Here is a 17,802-nt window from a genome sequence, read left to right on the forward strand (position 1 = left end):
CCCTTTTTCTCCTCCCTCCCTTTTCTCCTCCCTTCCGCCCATTCATTTACCTCTTTTGTTCTCCAATCCACCTCTCTTTCCTCACGCATGCAAGCCAACTTTCTTATGTGGGGATTCTACTTACACAATCACACATAAAAATAGAGAAGTGTGGCCAGCTAAACCCAAGTACACTTTTGCCGACTTCTCTGGACGGAGAACAACACTGTTGCATTCAAAAATTAGAGGAAGATACAAAACCTCCCACTGATATATACAGCTCCCCCCAGAGCAGTTTCAGTAATGTTTTTGTGGACGGCTCAGCGTCAAAAGACATTCACGGTAGAAATTGTGTGGGGTTATGCGGTCACAACTGTTGATAAAGTGATAGAAGCAAAAGCTCTCAGCTCCTCAAACTCTGCTCAAAGCGCAGAACTAACCGCAGTCATCAGAGCATGTACTTTGTATAAGGGTCAAAGTGTTAATGTTTACACAGACAGTCAATATGTCTATTCAGCAGTTCATCATTTCGCTAAAATATGGCATAACAGAGGAATGACAACTTCCTCAGGCAACACAGTTCAACATGCAAACCTTCTAAAAAAGCTATTAGAAGTAATAACGTTGCCAAAAGAATTAGCACTATGCAAATGTGCAGCTCATCAAAAGGACGACACAGAAATTACGAGAGGAAATAACTTTGCTGACAAAGCAGCAAAAGCAGCTGCAGAAAAACAAATTGATATTTTAACAACAGAAACCATAGATCTAATACCTTTAGAAATACTAGCAGATGCACAGAAAACAGCATCGCTGAGTGAACAAAAATCTTGGGTGAAAGATGGAGCAGAATTAAAAGACAACCTCATGATGTGTAATGGCAAACCAGTCCTTCCAAAATCTTTGCATAAAACTGCTGCTTTAGTGACACATTCCAGAACTCATGTGTCATCAGGAGGGATGATTAATATTCTTAATAAACAATTCTATACAAAAAATTTTGAAAGTTCAGCAAAAGAGTTTATTAGAACATGCATGATTTGCCAAAAACACAATGCTCAAGGCAATTTAAGACCAAAACGAGGCAGGTTTCCTATACCGCCACATCCTTTCCATACAATTCACATGGATTTTATAGAACTAAATGAATCTCAATCCTCCAAGTATGCACTTGTGATAATAGATGTATTTTCCAAGTGGCCAGAAATATATCCAGTGAAAAAAGCAGATGCAATTTCAGTAGCGAAGTGTCTATGTAATCATTTCATTCCGACGTATGGTATTCCATCTCTGATAAGATCAGACAATGGCACACATTTTGTAAATGAAGTAATAAGTAAAGTTTCTGAAGCTTTAGGCTTCAGCATAAAACATCACTGTTCTTATCATCCACAAAGTGCAGGATTAGTCGAGAGAACTAACGGCACAATTAAACAAAGGTTGAGGAAATGTATGGAAGAGACTAAAAAACCTTGGCCTGAATGTCTAAGCTTGGTTAAATTATGGATGAGAATAACTCAAGGAACAGGTGGTCTAACGCCATTTGAAATCGTACATGGCAGACATTTTCCACTCCCCATAATGAGTGAGCCAATTAATAAATCTATTGCAGAAACAACAATGGCAGAATGGATGACAAAACTATTTGAGAATAAAGAAGTGAGATTAAGCAATCAACTGCCGAGTGACTTTTCTTCAGTTTCTTGCAGGTTGAACCCCCGGTGATTGGATTCTGATTAAGGTCCTCCAGCGGAAAAAACTGGAGTGCTCCAAAGTGGGAAGGTCCCTTCCAGGTGCTACTTACCACACCCACAGCGTGTAAGATAGCCGAACGAGTTTCGTGGATTCATCAATCCCACGTGAAGAAAGTGTTTGCACCACAATAAGACGCCGGTTCCCCTGACTCTTACGTGAACCCCTGCTGGAGGACAGGGCTGAACGGGTTTCCCGCCCTGTGCTTCCTCGGCAGTGCTACTCACGTGGGAGCTCGGGTGTGCCTGGTCGCCCTGAAGATCAGACTGACCTATCCCACCGAAGAGCAGAAACAATAATAACACCAGGGACGCCTGAATAAAATCTCAACAAGATGACTGAGGAAAACAACCTGATAAATCCAGAAGAAGAACCAGCTTCAGAATCAATGCTAGCACCAGTTCCAGCCCCAAAGCTGTTGTGCTTGGGCGCTTGTCACATCAAACGAAAACTACTCATGTGCTACATATTCTGTCTAATGGCTATCCTCCTGATGACGGCACTCTTTTGGTTGATGCCCAGTGGAACCCACAAGACAGTACCAATTATTCTCCGACCTAAGAGGTGGACCCACGACAACTCGCACCTGAAGGAGATAGACAAAGAACACAACCACCCGTGGCTGAACAATGCATGGTACCGGTATGTCCATGACAGAGTGCACAGAGAAGACAATGCCGCAAACTGCTATGTCTGCTCACATATGCCCACGACAGCACTCCATGCCACAGTGTATGGAAAACCCCCAACCAAGGCTGAAGCACTCTGCATATATGACAAAGCCATTACCGGGACCTGCTCAACACCAGGAAAACCTGTGATGGTGATAGGTGGATCCATAAAGGACCAAAACAGCAACACATGCCACAACACTATACAATATATAGTCCCACAGAGTGTAAAGTCTCTAATCTACAACATAACAAACTGCACCCACCAGTACCCAAATATAAACTACACCTGCAATGAAGCCTACTGGGTGCATATAAACGTCAGCCATAGAAAACTGAAATCATTCTCAGTTGTTTTGCCACCTGACATACAACACCCAGTGTGCTTTAACTTCACAGGAGCAACCGGACAAACAGGTACGCCCCAGGGTCTGAAGAAATTAGGACAAAACCGAAACTGCTCCATGATCCTGGCGGCACCAGATTGGGATGGCATCGGCTCATCAACAGGTACATACTGGGTACAGGGCGCAGCTTGGGCGTGTGGCCTGAAAGTCTATTTCATGCTGCCACCAAACAGCACCGGACTCTGTGCCCCTGTTCTGGTATCTGACCACACCTTTAAGATGTCAGTGAACAGCAACACCAGAGCTAAACGTAACACAGGCCTCAAGCCCCATGATCCATATCTTGGTTCTGATGTACCAGATGACTTCAAACTCTGGACCAAGAGCCAGAAGGTAATACACGCTTTGTTTCCATGGATAGGAGTAGGGAAACACGCACTACAGATAGAAACCCTGGACTATCGTTTTGGATTATTTTTAAATGCTTCAACCCGCATTAATCAAGGACAGAATGAAGAAATTGATGCAATTCGCATCACTGTCATGCAGCACCGAGTGGCTTTAGACATCATTCTCGCAGAGAAAGGTGGTCTCTGCGTATTGTTTAACACTACATGTTGTACCTACATACCTGATAACATCCATTCATTAACATGACAAATGCTTTGAATGTTTTGAAACAACTGAGAGACGCTCAGCAGCAGGACTACGTTACTGATACTCAAGGTTGGTGGGACTGGCTGCTGAGCGGCTCTTGGAAATCCCTACTGATTAAAGGCCTGTTGGCCCTTTTCAGTGTGATGTTACTATTTTGCCTTTTCATTGCTTGTATTATCCCATGTCTGAGAAGCATAATGACAAACATGTTCCAGCGTATGTTAGGAAACCATGTCTTGGCTCAGTCAGTTATGGAGGATCCCTATCGTCAGTATGATATGCTGAGTGTGGGAGAGAGAGAAGAAAATCTCTATGACAATCTTGACAAGCTTGTTGTTTAATTATTTCACTGAATGACGTGCAAGTTGAAAATGTGACTAACAAGTGACTATGCATTGAGTAAAACATGTGAAATATATTAACATCAGGAGGGAATGTTAAGAGAATTTTTATTTTAGTTAAATCATTAAAGTATAATCAAGTAGAAACAAGTATGCCTTATAATCAAGTGTTTATATATTTTCACACGGTAAAGCTTACTGTTGAAAAGAACACAATGTATTCCTTGCTTAAGTGTGTGAGATGTTTGACAAAGACAGGATATATACATGCATTCTTTACTTCAGTGTCTGCGATGTCAGATAAGCATGAATACTGCTGTGTCGTTGTTTTTCAGTTTGTGTGCAGAAGTTAGATAGCTAAGACAATGCCTGAGCTCTCCCCTCTTCAGTTGAAAGAGGAAGTACTATGTAACCCATTTTGCCTTATAAATAAAGCGAGTAAACGGTGCTCGGTGTGTTAGTCTGCTCAGAGACTCTCACCCGTGCGCACGTCTTTGAAACTCTGAGTCGGTCTGCCAGTGTCTCATTTCTCTCTTACTGTGTTTGAACGAATTGTCAACCCCTTGACAATTATATTTATCTATTTTATTTTATTATTACATATGATATGTATATTTATTATTTATGTGTATTTATCTTATTTGTTTACACATGTAAATTTTTTTTCAAATGTGGAAATTGAGAAATTACTCACACAGTCTGATGCCGAGAGCGCTGACATCCATGTTGTTTTGCTGCAAACTGAAGACTGAGGTGTTACGGCAGTGAGCACGGGTGTCTTCCTGCTGCTCAAACTGTTTTAATATCAAATATTTTTACAACTTCATGCAATGCAACAAAGTAGTGTAATGAAAGTAGTTTCCACTGAGACCGATTTGGTCTTGTGACAAGTCGAGCATCACTGATAGTGAAGTTCACTGTCAGTGGGTGGAACAAGTAACCACTTCAGACTTTTGCTGCATTTGACACAATTAGCAGGCTAGTTCATGTTTCCCACGCTCGCATTGTTACTTTGATGTTCATAACTAGCTTGTAATGACTTAACTGATGGTACAGTAGTATCATTACAGAAAATAAAAACAAACTTAAATCTTGTTCATACTTTACAGTCTGTAAACTATACAGAGTATAAAATCTGTACCAATTTCTTATTTAATAAGATATTTCAACACATGAATAAACACACAGTTTTTTTGTTTGCACAAGAGAAATGTTAAGGAAGCATATGGAAGCCATCGATAGTTACAATCTTCAAACCATTTTGTGGTAATCTGTTGATATGTAATATGATGAGATATTTCACATATTTCACACACTTTGCCAGGTGTCTTAAAGCACTTAGATTTAATTAGAAACTAAGAATCTTCTGATTTTGTTGAAATAACATCTATAAAATATTGAGTATTGTGCTTGGTCTCACCATTTCACAAAATGCTGATCTACTGGAATTGAACCAAAATTGGACAATAATGAATTTGAAAAATGTGTTGTTGTTTTCTTGGCACACTTTGGGTCCCTTAGTACCAACTAAGCATCATTTAAATGCCACAACCAACCCAAGTATTCTTGCTGACCACGTCTTTCCCTTTATGCATACAGTGCATCCATGTTCCAGATGGCTGCTTGCAGTACGATAATGTTCATGTCACAAAGTTAAAATCATCTCAAACGGATTTACAGACTTTACTTTCGAGCCCTCCACAGTAATCAGATCTCCATCTAATATAGCACCTTTGGGAGATTTCAATCATTGATCTTCAGCTGAAAAATCTGCATCAACTGTGCCATGCTATCATGTCAATATGGACCAAAATCTCTGGGGAATGTTTTCAGCATGTTGTTGAAACTATATCATGAAGAACAAGAGTATTCAGAAAGCACAACTACCCCCAAGGGCTAGGGCTTTACTAAAACGTTGATATTTTGTGACGTTTCCTTTACAACATGCTGAAGTCAACCTGTTTTTATTACAATATAATGACATCAGTCAGTTATGGAATCACTGTAATATCTTAAAGCAGTGTGTTAAAAACAAAATGTTGCACAGCTCTTTTCATGCCCTTTCATATGATATATCACGAGGTCAACGTTGACCTCGGGCACAAAACATGAAGTTTAACCCTCAGCCAAGTGAGGTACTGATGCCTCCCAAGGACTGATATGGAAAACAAAATTTTAAAATGTATATATACATTTTTACTGATTTTCACATTTTTGTGTGACCTTTACTTAATTTTCACAAAACTAAATCAGCTCAAAGTGTTATATTTATCTGCCATCACAGAAAATTGGAAAATGATATATTGTGGAGGCTGGGCCGATAACAAACAGATAAAAAAATGTAACTGATTACATATCTCCTCCCTTCAGGGGGACAATTAAGGCAATACTGAAAGCAAAAAGGGGTCCAACCTGGTACCAAATAAATTAGTAAGTGATGAGTGTATACAAGAAAGTAATGTTTATCATGTGATCATTGTGGTCTCATGATGAGCTCATTTGTTTGAGCCTCTGGATATTCAAACTTTTCAACTAAATTTAGCCATATACCCAAGCAACCACACTTTCGCATTCTGATACGAAATTTGAACCACGCTTGAAGTTAACATCATTTAGGATATTTAACTATGTTTATATCCTTACATGCATTGAATTATTACTGTGATTGGCTGATAAGATATTTCCATTGGGTTTTTTTTTTTGTTTTTGTTTTGTTTTTTTGGTGTCCCGTTTGGATCTTTAGCCATCAGAATTGTTGTCTTAAGGCCAAGAAAGATGCCAAGCGGATTTATTTTACCAAGTGGATCATCATGGCCTTGCCATATTGGTCCATTTGATTGACCTTTATTATAATTATGTATTTATTTTATTTTTGGTTGCTACAAACGGGACAGACATGACTGGGGGAAAGAATGAAAGAGAGGGAGAGAAAGAAAAACAGAGGGGAGAAGAGACAGAAGAGAAGAAAGGGGGGAAGAAAGAAAGAAAAACAAACAAAACACCTGGATCACCTGTATGGAGAAAAAAAAACAGAAGAGAAAGCAAACAAAAAAAGAGCAACATAATAAATACAGCACCATCACAATAAACTAGCTAGCAGTAGATAAGAGTAGATACTAAATATTAAACGATATTGTGCTGCACGTAAGATAGACAGCGCACAATGTGCTTTGAGGCAGCAGCCAAGAAAGGTGTAGTCTGCGTCTGTGAACACCCGTGTGTACACCTGTGTGCATACCTGTGTAAATCAGCATGCTTGCATTCCAAAGGTTTCTCCATGTAACGACCTGCTAGGGAGTGTGGGGAGCCACAGCCCCGTCCTCCAGGGTATGAAGCAGGTATGGAGGAGATCCAGGCCCCAGACATCCAGAGGCCCCAGAGTACGAGGACCCGAGGAGGACCACCAAAAGGGGGGGAACCGTGCCACCCTCCTGGGAAGAGCTGAGTAGAGCCCCAAACGAGAGGTCACCCAGCAGCTACGGAGCAGAGGCCACAGGGGGTTGCAGTGGCGTGCCCGCGGGCTCTGCCGGCAGCCAGCTGTGCCAGAGAGGACCGAGCTTCAGGCCCAGAGGCCAGAGGCCTGAGGGCATCCCACCCCCCGGAAGGGGCCCAGCCGGGCCACAGGCGCCAGGCTGCGCCAATCGGTCACCAAGGAGTGAGCCGGTACATACATGAGCGCCCAGCCCCAGTCGACAAGAACCACCAACACACCAACGTCTGAGGGCATCAGCCACCGGCAGGGAGTGTGGTGAGGGGAGATAGGCCTCCGTACTTTGGAGGGCCTGAGATGTTCCCAGAGAGGTTGAGTCTAAGACCCAACCTGACATATAGACACAGACGAACAGGCACACGCGGACACAAACGTGCATTCCCACCCCCATATACACAACCAAATACTCGGCACTCACCCAACGTGTAGACAAACACAAATAGACACTGCACAGACAGTCACACTCCCCAAACATACTCTAAATCCCAGGTCCAGGTACCTCCGCCCCCAGAGGCGCAAGCCGCACCTAGACCCAGGAGATGTAACCCTTCTCTCTGGGGTGGAGGCAAGCGGACCACCTCCTTATCTGCAGTAGCAGGGAGGCCCCGCATCCCAGACCCCAATCTGACGGCCAGCACCTCCTCCCAGCCCCCCAGACCTGACGGCTAACAGAATCGGAGTGAGTGAAGACCCCAAACCTCCCTCCGCCCGCTCATATGTAGTGTTGCTGTGTGCTGTTCATAAATTCATTCCATTGGGGTTTTAAGAGACTTTCCACACTTTGACCTTTGACCTATGTGAGTATGAAATGTTTTAATCATAATAATCATTATTGTTGTGAACTTTGTGTGAAGACTATCATTAATATTTATTCCATAATCTTTAGTTAATGTAGAGATTAAAACAAAGTCATCAGCTCCAGTTTTTGATACAATAGCAGTGATGAAAACATTTGTTATTAAATACACATGTTTGTGCATTTGATAGAAGCAAAAGTAGCCTAAATATCACCATTTTTACTCTAAAATTCTGTACAACGTGTCCATAAATAAAACAAGCATTAAAAAAAAATAAACTAAATAAATGAATAGTCATACAGGCACAAATTCATTTCCAAACAACTGCAGTGTGTTTGGAATGAATCTGAGACAAGGAAAAGGTGGGAAATTTAGTTTACTGATAAATTACCAAACTGCTAAACTACCAATCTTTAACTGTGCAATTAACTTATAAAGCATAAAAGGAAAATAGTAGATAAATTTTCACAAAACCAAAATTATCTATTTTCTCTTCACTTTTTCTACTTTAAAAGTTCACGTTGATGTCAGTGAGAATCTGTAACTGACACATATTTTTCATTTTTACATTATCAATTCATCAGTATTTTTTTTTTTCAAATAAGCAGAGTCAGTCAGCAGACTTTGTCATTAAACAAAACGACATACAATTTCAACCACTTTTAGTGACACAGTGGATAGGGCTGAAGGATCTCTCTTAACTTTATTTTAGAGGGAGGGAAATAAAGGCATACATAACTTCTAAATTTTACAATACAATACAAATATAAATTTTGAAAAAGTTTGCAGTTTATGTGACGTTTCTTGTTCTGGTCACAATCTAGTGGTTGCTTATAATATAGCAGACTACATAATGATCTGTGATAATCCAGAGATTATCAGGCTGTTTTACAGCTGATCAAAAGTTTAAGAGATCACATGCCTTTAAAATGCCAAATCTGTGGAAAAATGTGGATTCATGGTCATGTTCTGTCAGGTAGAGTAATTGTCATGACATTCTGATGGCAAAGGCAAAAAATATATATATCAATACTACAGTCTAAATATCAGGAGAGCAAATCAATATGCTTTCAGATGTGTGGCTACATGTTGGTGACCTTTACCTGGATTCTGACTCCACTAACAGGTGAGTCATGACTGGTAATCTGAGGTGGGACACAGTAAGACAGTCACTTGGAATTTCTTCAATGATCTCAGCGTTATGGAAAAAAGTCAAGTGGAAGACCCAAAGAAATTTTCACCAGCACTGAGCTGGAGGATCCAACTGGCTGTCTGCCAAGACACTGGATTATCCTCGACCCAAATTAAGGCCATTACTGGTGCCGACTGCAGCCCTATAAACATCAGACGGCATCTGAGACTGAAGGGCTTCAAAAACACAAAAGGTCTTCAAAGGCCTTGTCTCCTTGAACACCACAGGACTCCCTGTTTGGACTGTGCAAGAGTGCACCAAACATGGGAGATTGAAAGGTGGAAGAAAGTTTTATTCTCTGATAAGAAATAATTTAACCTTGATGGTCCTGATGGTTTCCAATGTTACTGGCATGACAAGTAGATAACCCCTGAGATGTTTTCTGCATGTCACAGTGGAGAGGGCGCAATAATGTTCTGTGGTGCTTTTTCCTCCAGTGGAACAATGGAGCTTCAGGAGGTGCAGGGGCATCAAACACCACTAAGTCCAGATATTGCAGAGCATCCCTCATGACTGAGGGCCCTCGTGTATGTGGGATCGACTGGGTTTTTCAACAGGACAATGCTACAGTACACAATACCCACGGGACAAGGGACTTCTTCCAGAAGAATAACGTCAGTCTTTTGGACCATCCTGCATGTTCCCCTGATTTAAATCTAATTGAGAACCTTTCAGGATGGATGGTAAGCGAAATTTACAATAATGGACAACAGTTCCAGACAGATGCCCTTCGTGCGGCTGTCTTCAACATTTGGAGAAATGTTTGCAATCAGCTCATGGAAACACTTGCATCAAGCATGCCACGTGAATTTTTGAAGTGATCAACAATCATGGTGGAGCTACTAATTACTGTGTTTATGTTTTGAACTGATTTCTGTTTTGGAGGGTTTATGCGTTGTTTTCCTTCCCAGTGTCGCCAAACTGTTTGCTAGAGGTTCATATGATTTTTGTTTTTTTTGTATTATGGCAGGGTCTACCTTACAATATTAAGTGTCTTCAGGCGACTATTGTTATCATTAGGCGCTGTATAAATAAATTGAAATTTTATATTAAAATTAATTGTGTTATATGTCCATCCATCCATCCATCTTCATCCGCTTTATCCGAGGCCAGGTCGCGGGGGCAGCAGCCTAAGCAGAGAGGCCCAGACCTCCCTCTCCCCAGCCACCTCCTCCAGCTTATCCGGGGGAACACCAAGGCGTTCCCAGGCCAGCCGAGAGATATAATCTCTCCAGGGTGTCCTGGGTCTGCCCCGGGGCCTCCTCCCGGTGGGACATGCCCGGAACACCTCACCCAGGAGGCATCCTTGTCAGATGCCCGAACCACCTCAGTTGGCTCCTTTCGATGTGGAGCAGCAGCGGCTCTACTCTGAGCCCCTCTCGGATGGCAGAACTTCTCACCCTATCTCTAAGGGAGAGGCCAGCCACCCTTCGGAGGAAGCTCATTTCTGCCGCTTGTATCCGTGATCTCGTTCTTTTGGTCACTACCCACAGCTCGTGGCCATAGGTGAGGGTAGGGACGTAGATTTGCTGGTAAATTGAGAGCTTCGCTTTTACACTAAGCTCCTTCTTCACCACGACGGACCGGTGCAGCGTCCGCATCACTGCAGCCGCAGCCCCAATCCGTCTGTCGATCTCCGGCTCCCTTCTCCCATCACTCGCGAACAAGACCCCGAGATACTTGAACTCCTCCACTTGGGGCAGGAACCCATCCCCGACCCAGAGTGGGTACTCCACCCTTTTCAGGCTGAGAACCATGGCCTCAGATTTGGAGGTGCTGATCCTCATTCCTGCTGCTTCACACTCGGCTGCGAACCGTTCCAGTGCGAGCTGGAGGCCCCCACCCGATGAAGCCAACAGAACCACATCATCCGCAAAAAGCAGAGATGAGATTCTGAGGCCACCAAAGTGAAAGCCCTCCGCCACTCCATAAAAATTATGAACAGAACCGGTGACAAAGGGCAGCCCTGGTGGAGCCCATCACCCACCGGGAATGAGTCCGACTTATTGCCGGCAATGCGAACCAAGCTCTTGCAGCAGTTGTATAGGGATGGCCCGTAGCAATGGGCCAGACACCCCATACTCCCGCAACACCTCCCACAGGACACCCCGAGGGACACGGTCGAATGCCTTCTCCAAGTCCACAAAACATCTGTAGACTGGTTGGGCAAACTCCCATCCACCCTCAAGTATCCTTGAGAGGATAAAGAGCTGGTCCAGTGTTCAGCGACCAGGACGAAAACCGCATTGTTCCTCCTGTATCCGAGGTTCGACTAGCGGACGAACTCTCCTTTCCAGCACCCTGGCATAGACTTTCCCAGGGAGGTTGAGGAGTGTGATCCCCTTGTAGTTGGAACACACCCTCCGGTCTCCCTTCTTAAAGATGGGGACCACCACCCCGGTCTGCCAGTCCAGGGGTACTGCCCCTGATCTCCACGCAACATTGTAGAGGCGTGTCAACCAGGACAGCCCTACAACGTCCAGAGCCTTCAGGAACTCGGGGCGGACCTCATCAACACCAGGGGCTCTGCCACCAAGGAGTTGTTTAACTGCCTCAGTGACCTTGCCCCCAGAAATTGGTGGGTCATTCCCCTCATCCCCAGACTCTGCTTCCTCCTCGGAAGACGTGTCAGTGGGATTAAGGAGGTCCTCGAAGTATTCCTTCCACCGCCTGACAATTTTCTCAGTCGACGTCAGCAGCGCTCCGCCAGCACTATACACAGTGCAGGTAGAGCACCGCTTTCCCCTCCTGAGACGCCTGACGGTTTGCCAGAATCTCTTCGAGGCAGTCCGAAAGTCTTTTTCCATGGCCTCTCCGAACTCCTCCCACACCCGAGTTTTTGCTTCAGCCACTGCCCAAGCCGCATTCCGCTTGGCCTGTCGATACCTGTCAGCTGCCTCCGGAGTCCCACAGGCTAACCAAGCCCGATAGGACTCCTTCTTCAGCCTGGTGGCTCTCTTCACCTCTGGTGTCCCCCATTTGGTTCGGGGATTACCACCACGGCAGGCACCAATCACCCTACAGCCGCAGCTCAATGCAGCAGCTTCGGCAATGGAGACGCTGAACATGGTCCATTCAGACTCAATGTCCCCAGTCTCCCTCGGAATGCTGTTGAAGCTCTGCCGGAGGTGTGCGTTGAAGATCTCGCGGACTGGGGCCTCTGCTAGACGTTCCCAGCACACCCTAACTACGCGTTTAGGTGCACTGGGTCTGTCCAGCGTCCTCCCCCGCCACCTGATCCAACTCACCACCAGGTGGTGATCAGTTGACAGCTTAGCCCCTCTCTTTACCCGAGTGTCCAGAACATATGGTCGCAGGTCTGGTGATACGATTAGAAAATCGATCATCGACCTGCGGCCTAGAGCGTCCTGGTGCCACGTGCACTTATGGACACTCTTATGTTCGAACAAGGTGTTCGTTATGGCCAAACTGTGATTTGCACAGAAGTCCAATAACAAAACACCGCTCGGGTTCAGATCAGGGAGGCCGTTCCTCCCAATCACGCCCCTCCAGGTCTCGCTGTCGTTACCCACGTGAGCATTGAAGTCTCCCAGGAGGACAACAGAGTCTCCAGGTGGAGCACCCCCCCCCCCAGGGACTCTAAGAAGGCTGGGTACTCTGAACTGCATAAGCGCAGATGACAGTCAGGACCCGTTCCCCGACCCTAAGACGTAGGGAAAAAAACCCTCTCATCCACTGGGAAAAACCCCAACGTACTGGCAGCAAGCCGAGGGGATGTTAGAATACCCACCTCAGCCCGTCGCCTCTCACCAGGGGTAACTCCAGACTGAGACAGAGTCCAGCTCCTCTCCAGGAGACTGGTTCTAGAGCCCAAGCCATGCGTAGAGGTGAGCCCGACTATATCTAGCCGGTACCTCTCAACCTCACGCATTAACTCCTTCCCTCCTTCCCCACCAGAGAGGTGACATTCCATGTCCCTATTGCCAGTCTTGGCAGCCGGGGATCAGTCTGCCAGGGCCTCCGCTCCTGGCCGCCACCCGGCACACAATGCACCCGACCCCTATGGTGCCTACTGTGGGTGGTGGGCATGCGGGAGGATGGGCCCATGTCTCCTCTTCGGGCTGTGCCCGGCCGGGCCCCTTGGACTAAGGCCCGGCCACCAGACGCTCGCCCTCGGGCACCCTCCCCGGGCCTGGCTCCAGGGCGGGGCCCCGGTAACCCTATCCCGGGCAGGGTAAACTGTTCCCTCGATGTTCTCTTCATAAGGGTCTTCTGAATCGCTCTTTGTCTGGACCCTCACCCAGGACCAATTTGCCATGTGCTATATGTGTTAATGTAAAAAGGCTACGAACTCCTTTGACAACCATGAACTAAAATGACTAATTAAATTAGAATCAGATAAATGCTTCATGGTCAAAAAAATTTGAATGCCTTGGCAATGCTGCGTGGGGTTTTGTTGGTGGCAAGGTTTTTTTTTTTTTTTCTTAAAAACATCAGTGTTACTGATATAACTTTTGTTTTTCCAACTTCCAAGAGGGACCACTTCCAGGGGCCACTGGGAAAAAAGTGTGTTTTTTCTGACTTTAATTCTGAATCCTGAGATTAAAGTCACAATGCTTGTTTGGATCTATGGAGAGGCCAGTATGTGTGTGTTCTGTTTTCGGGCGAGTCCTTTGCAGTTCATTGTAGTACAACTCTGCCACCTGCAGTGCATCACAAAACATTAGAACATTAATTTTCTTTAGGCAAAAAAGGTTACATGCGGTTTGACACTGAGTCAGATTTGGCAACAGTACAGATATTCTGTACTTTCACAAGAAAGTATAGGTATATATAATGTAATATGATAATGTAATAAAATAATATTATTAGTACATGTTCAAATTTATTTCATTCTACATTTTAATTCTAATGAAGGCACTCAGCTTGAATCGTTTTTTTTTAACGCATAAGTGGAAAAAAAACAATGATTTTTTTAATTGCTCTATTTTCTGTTGCCTACATTGTAGATGACCTTTACCTCAACACATAAAGAGGGAAATGAGAACAGTCAGAGCCTGAGTTAGGATTCTGTTGTTGTTGTTTTGTTTTGTTTTTTAACTATACCTCCATTAGAGTACATTACAGTCCATTACAGTACAAACTTCTACTACTACTACACCAACAGTAACTACTGTGTAATATTATTTAAACAAGATGCTATGAGTCATTCCATTATTCTTGAATTTGATTTATTTATTTGTGCAGGAGGAGACACAAGTCCCATTGTTGTTGTATTGGGAAGGGCATCTTTCTGGCCTAAAAATCTGTCAGTTAAATCACATGGAGACCGATTGTGACAAGCGAGGTTTATTATCATACAGTATTAGTTCATAAAGAGGTTTCCTTTTTTTTTTCTTTTTCTTCTTTACAAGGAGTGCTGTAATGCCTGCTTTTTGCAACAGGGGGCGCTGCAGCACTTCTACTTGACCTTTCTCTGAGTCGTCACCAAGTGATTCCTCTGCATGAAAAACACATTAATATCACATTTGAGAATTACTCATGTATGTTTTAAAAAAATTGAACTCCATAATTTTCTTTTAATTCAGAAAAATATTCACACAATCTGATGCAGAGAGCTCTCACCTCCATGATGTCTTGCTGAGTAAAACCACCGTGACTCATTTCTGCTGCTGAAACAACACTTTATATTTAAAAAAAATAGCTTTGGTGTACAGTTCTCTTTCAGAGGGGGAGGAAACAAACAAATCCTGTCTTACAGAAATCTTGTAATCATTTTTTATTCTCTATGTCCACTCTGACTCTGATGTATTAATATGCTAAAATACGTGTATTACTACTAAGCCCAGAGTACCGGCTTGGCTGGTAAGTAAGGAAGTTACCCTTTTGCTGTAGAGGGATTTTATTTTCGACTACTGCCAAAAGTTGAGCAGCAAATATCATATCATATCCACATACCTACAGTAATCCTTGTTGCTGGTAGCAGTGAATACACTCATGTTAAACTGAAGGTAAAAACAGCAACAATGACACATAACTGTTTGTTGGGATGTACATCAAAGTACACCAAAGAAAGGCACAAATGCAAAACAATGACTCAATTCATCTGTGCTCACTTTTATTTGAACACAACTCAAGGTGCTTTATATTGTAAGCTAGACTCTACAATAATACATACAAAGAAAAAACCACTGATCATTTGACCACTTATGAGCAAGCACTTTGGCGACAGTGGGAAGGAGAAACTCCCTTTTAACTAGGGATGGGTACCGGTATCCGGTGCCATGATGTTGTTCGTGTTTAATTTACGTTGAGTAGGCTAAAGACTAAATAAATATATATGAATGGCAGTGAAAGAATCTGTAGATAATATTGCATCTATCAGATGATTATGACTAATTTAAGTTAAAGACATAAAATGTAAGTACTATCTGCTATTTAAGATGATATGTTTTATACAAACAAAGTTATAGGTCACATGTGTGTCCCCAAAAGGCACTGCAGTCTTCTATAGAGAAGAATAGTGTGGGTACTTTATCAGAGTTATAGTACGATGTTACAGACATTTAAAAGTATTTTAAGATCCCCATTTCTTAAAACTGTCAAAACACTTCATAACTGAATTTGTGATCCAGAGAAGGATGTAACCATTGTGTCCAGTTCGTATACACACAAGTAACTAGTAAGTGCATTATGTCACAGAGAAAGTAAATTCTGCTGAAATAATTAATATTCACTGACTGAAAAAATAACTGACTGTAACCTATTCTGTTAAGGCCAAACCAAGAGGAGCTGAGTGTTGCCTCCCTCACTTAGCTCCTAAATTCTGCTTTCACACAGTCTGACCAAAAAAGAAGCTGAAGCAATAAAACAAAACACCACTTATTTTGTCTGGGTAATAGACCACACTTAAAGTCAGTCACGCTCTGTATCGAACATGGCAGTTATATTTCATTTCTGACCACAAACTCATTGCGTCTGTTTTGGAAAAAAAGTAATGTGACACTTTGAGATTAGAGGTTCACCACAGTGGGTGTCATTGAAAGCTGCAGCAGCTCTTTTATTGAAACAACATTCATACATGTGTAAAAACAGAAAGATCAAACATGTTGGTTAAAGTTCAGCTTTAGCAAAGACGCTTATGTTCAAACTTTATATATGTGTATAACACCGTGGGAATGACATGCAGCTGTAACTGACTGAATGAAGAAAAACTCTAACAGTTTATAGACATGTAAACCAAACCTGTCAGAAAATGCACAGCTTGTTTAATTACAAAAAAAAACAACAACAACATTGTGATAAAACTGGGTTGCTTCTTTGATTTCATTCTTACTCAGATGTGATTATGTGCATCTCTCTCTCTGCAACCTGTAAACAAAAGAATTGTAGGAGAAAAAATGTAAAGCACAACATAAAAAAATGCCATCAAAAAATCAAAGAATTAATCTGCATACTTTTTACAGTATATCATGGCTTTTAATACACAAATTTGGGTGTGAGTGAAATGTATGACAAACTATACATATTCCATTGTCAGGTAATAGTAGGTAACTGTCTATATAGAAAATCCCAAATTTACTAATTACTATTACCTGACTGCAGCACATGAAGCATAATTTCTACTTACTGTATTGTACTGTAGAATAGAAGGGATCATCTGCTATGGGTTGGCAGGGACCTGTTGAGGGCATCTCTCTGCTGGTTCCTGCTTCTACTTTGACAACAGATGGAATGAAATCAGTTGGTATCCAAAGCATTTTACATAATAAAACACTTATTTGTCTTAGATTATACCAAATTACTTACTGATGTTTTGGATTTCTAAATGCTAAAGTTAAAATGGCTTTTAATCACAAGTAGTCTTACCTTGCTGTTGAGTGTCACAGAGTCCTAAGCTATTGGAAATTGGTCTAGAGAGTGATGCATCTTCAGCTTGTGATGGAGAGGGACAGTGGGAGTGAGGGGAATGATAACCACAGCAATATTAGTGATCATGATCCCTGTCTGTTATTTAATGCATTTATTAGATTTGATTTTAAATTTTAGAAAAAAATGACATTCAAGATTAGAAATAAAATTGAAGCCATTCATGGGCCCATTATGTAAGGTGTTGCTACTGAGCTAACAAAAACTGACATTGCTAATTGAATTTCTGCTGTTTGCAAGTCAATTCTACTTTGACTACAAAAATATCAGCTGCTCTTCAACTTCTTGCTTTTTGCTATTTTTGTACTAAACTAAAATATTAGACTTTACACTTTTACACTCAGCTCTACCCTTTTTATGTGCAATATTTTGGTCTCTGTGAAATATCCTTGCAGATGTGAAATAATTAATTACCAATTACCACACCATAGGCAAAAAAAAGACAATGAATGCTAGTCACTGAATATTATTGATCAAAAAAGAAAGTAATGGGGTTTAATATAAAGTTAATTTTGAAACTGAATGCATGTCTGAAATTGTACTTCATGCGGGATTTTACTATTCTGAGCTGTCTGAGATACAGTAGCTTTAAAATTATATTCTATGTGGTTTTCATTTGAGGCGTATGTTTTGAAGGCTCAAATTATCACTCACATCTATACATTTATAAATATTACATACAGCTC

At 42.5% G+C, this 17,802-nt stretch overlaps 1 protein-coding gene and 1 long non-coding RNA gene across 2 annotated transcripts; one reads left to right on the forward strand and one right to left on the reverse strand.

Moving 5' to 3' along the window:
* Positions 1–1,717: 1,717 nt before the first annotated feature.
* Positions 1,718–4,253, forward strand: LOC120746488. The gene is made up of 2 exons (XM_040051904.1): positions 1,718–2,593; positions 2,760–4,253. Exons 1-2 carry the CDS (start codon positions 2,066–2,068, stop codon positions 2,835–2,837), a joined length of 606 nt encoding a protein of 201 aa, XP_039907838.1. The 5' UTR covers positions 1,718–2,065; the 3' UTR covers positions 2,838–4,253.
* An 11,775-nt stretch (positions 4,254–16,028) lies between these two features.
* Positions 16,029–17,301, reverse strand: LOC120746482. The gene is made up of 3 exons (XR_005698863.1): positions 17,057–17,301; positions 16,818–16,901; positions 16,029–16,558 (listed from the first exon to the last, which is right to left on the reverse strand). It is a non-coding gene; the product is annotated as an uncharacterized LOC120746482 (long non-coding RNA).
* Positions 17,302–17,802: the final 501 nt, after the last annotated feature.

This window comes from Simochromis diagramma, unplaced genomic scaffold (assembly GCF_900408965.1).
Source record: "Simochromis diagramma unplaced genomic scaffold, fSimDia1.1 OVJJ01000672.1, whole genome shotgun sequence".
NCBI classification, from domain to species: domain Eukaryota; kingdom Metazoa; phylum Chordata; class Actinopteri; order Cichliformes; family Cichlidae; genus Simochromis; species Simochromis diagramma.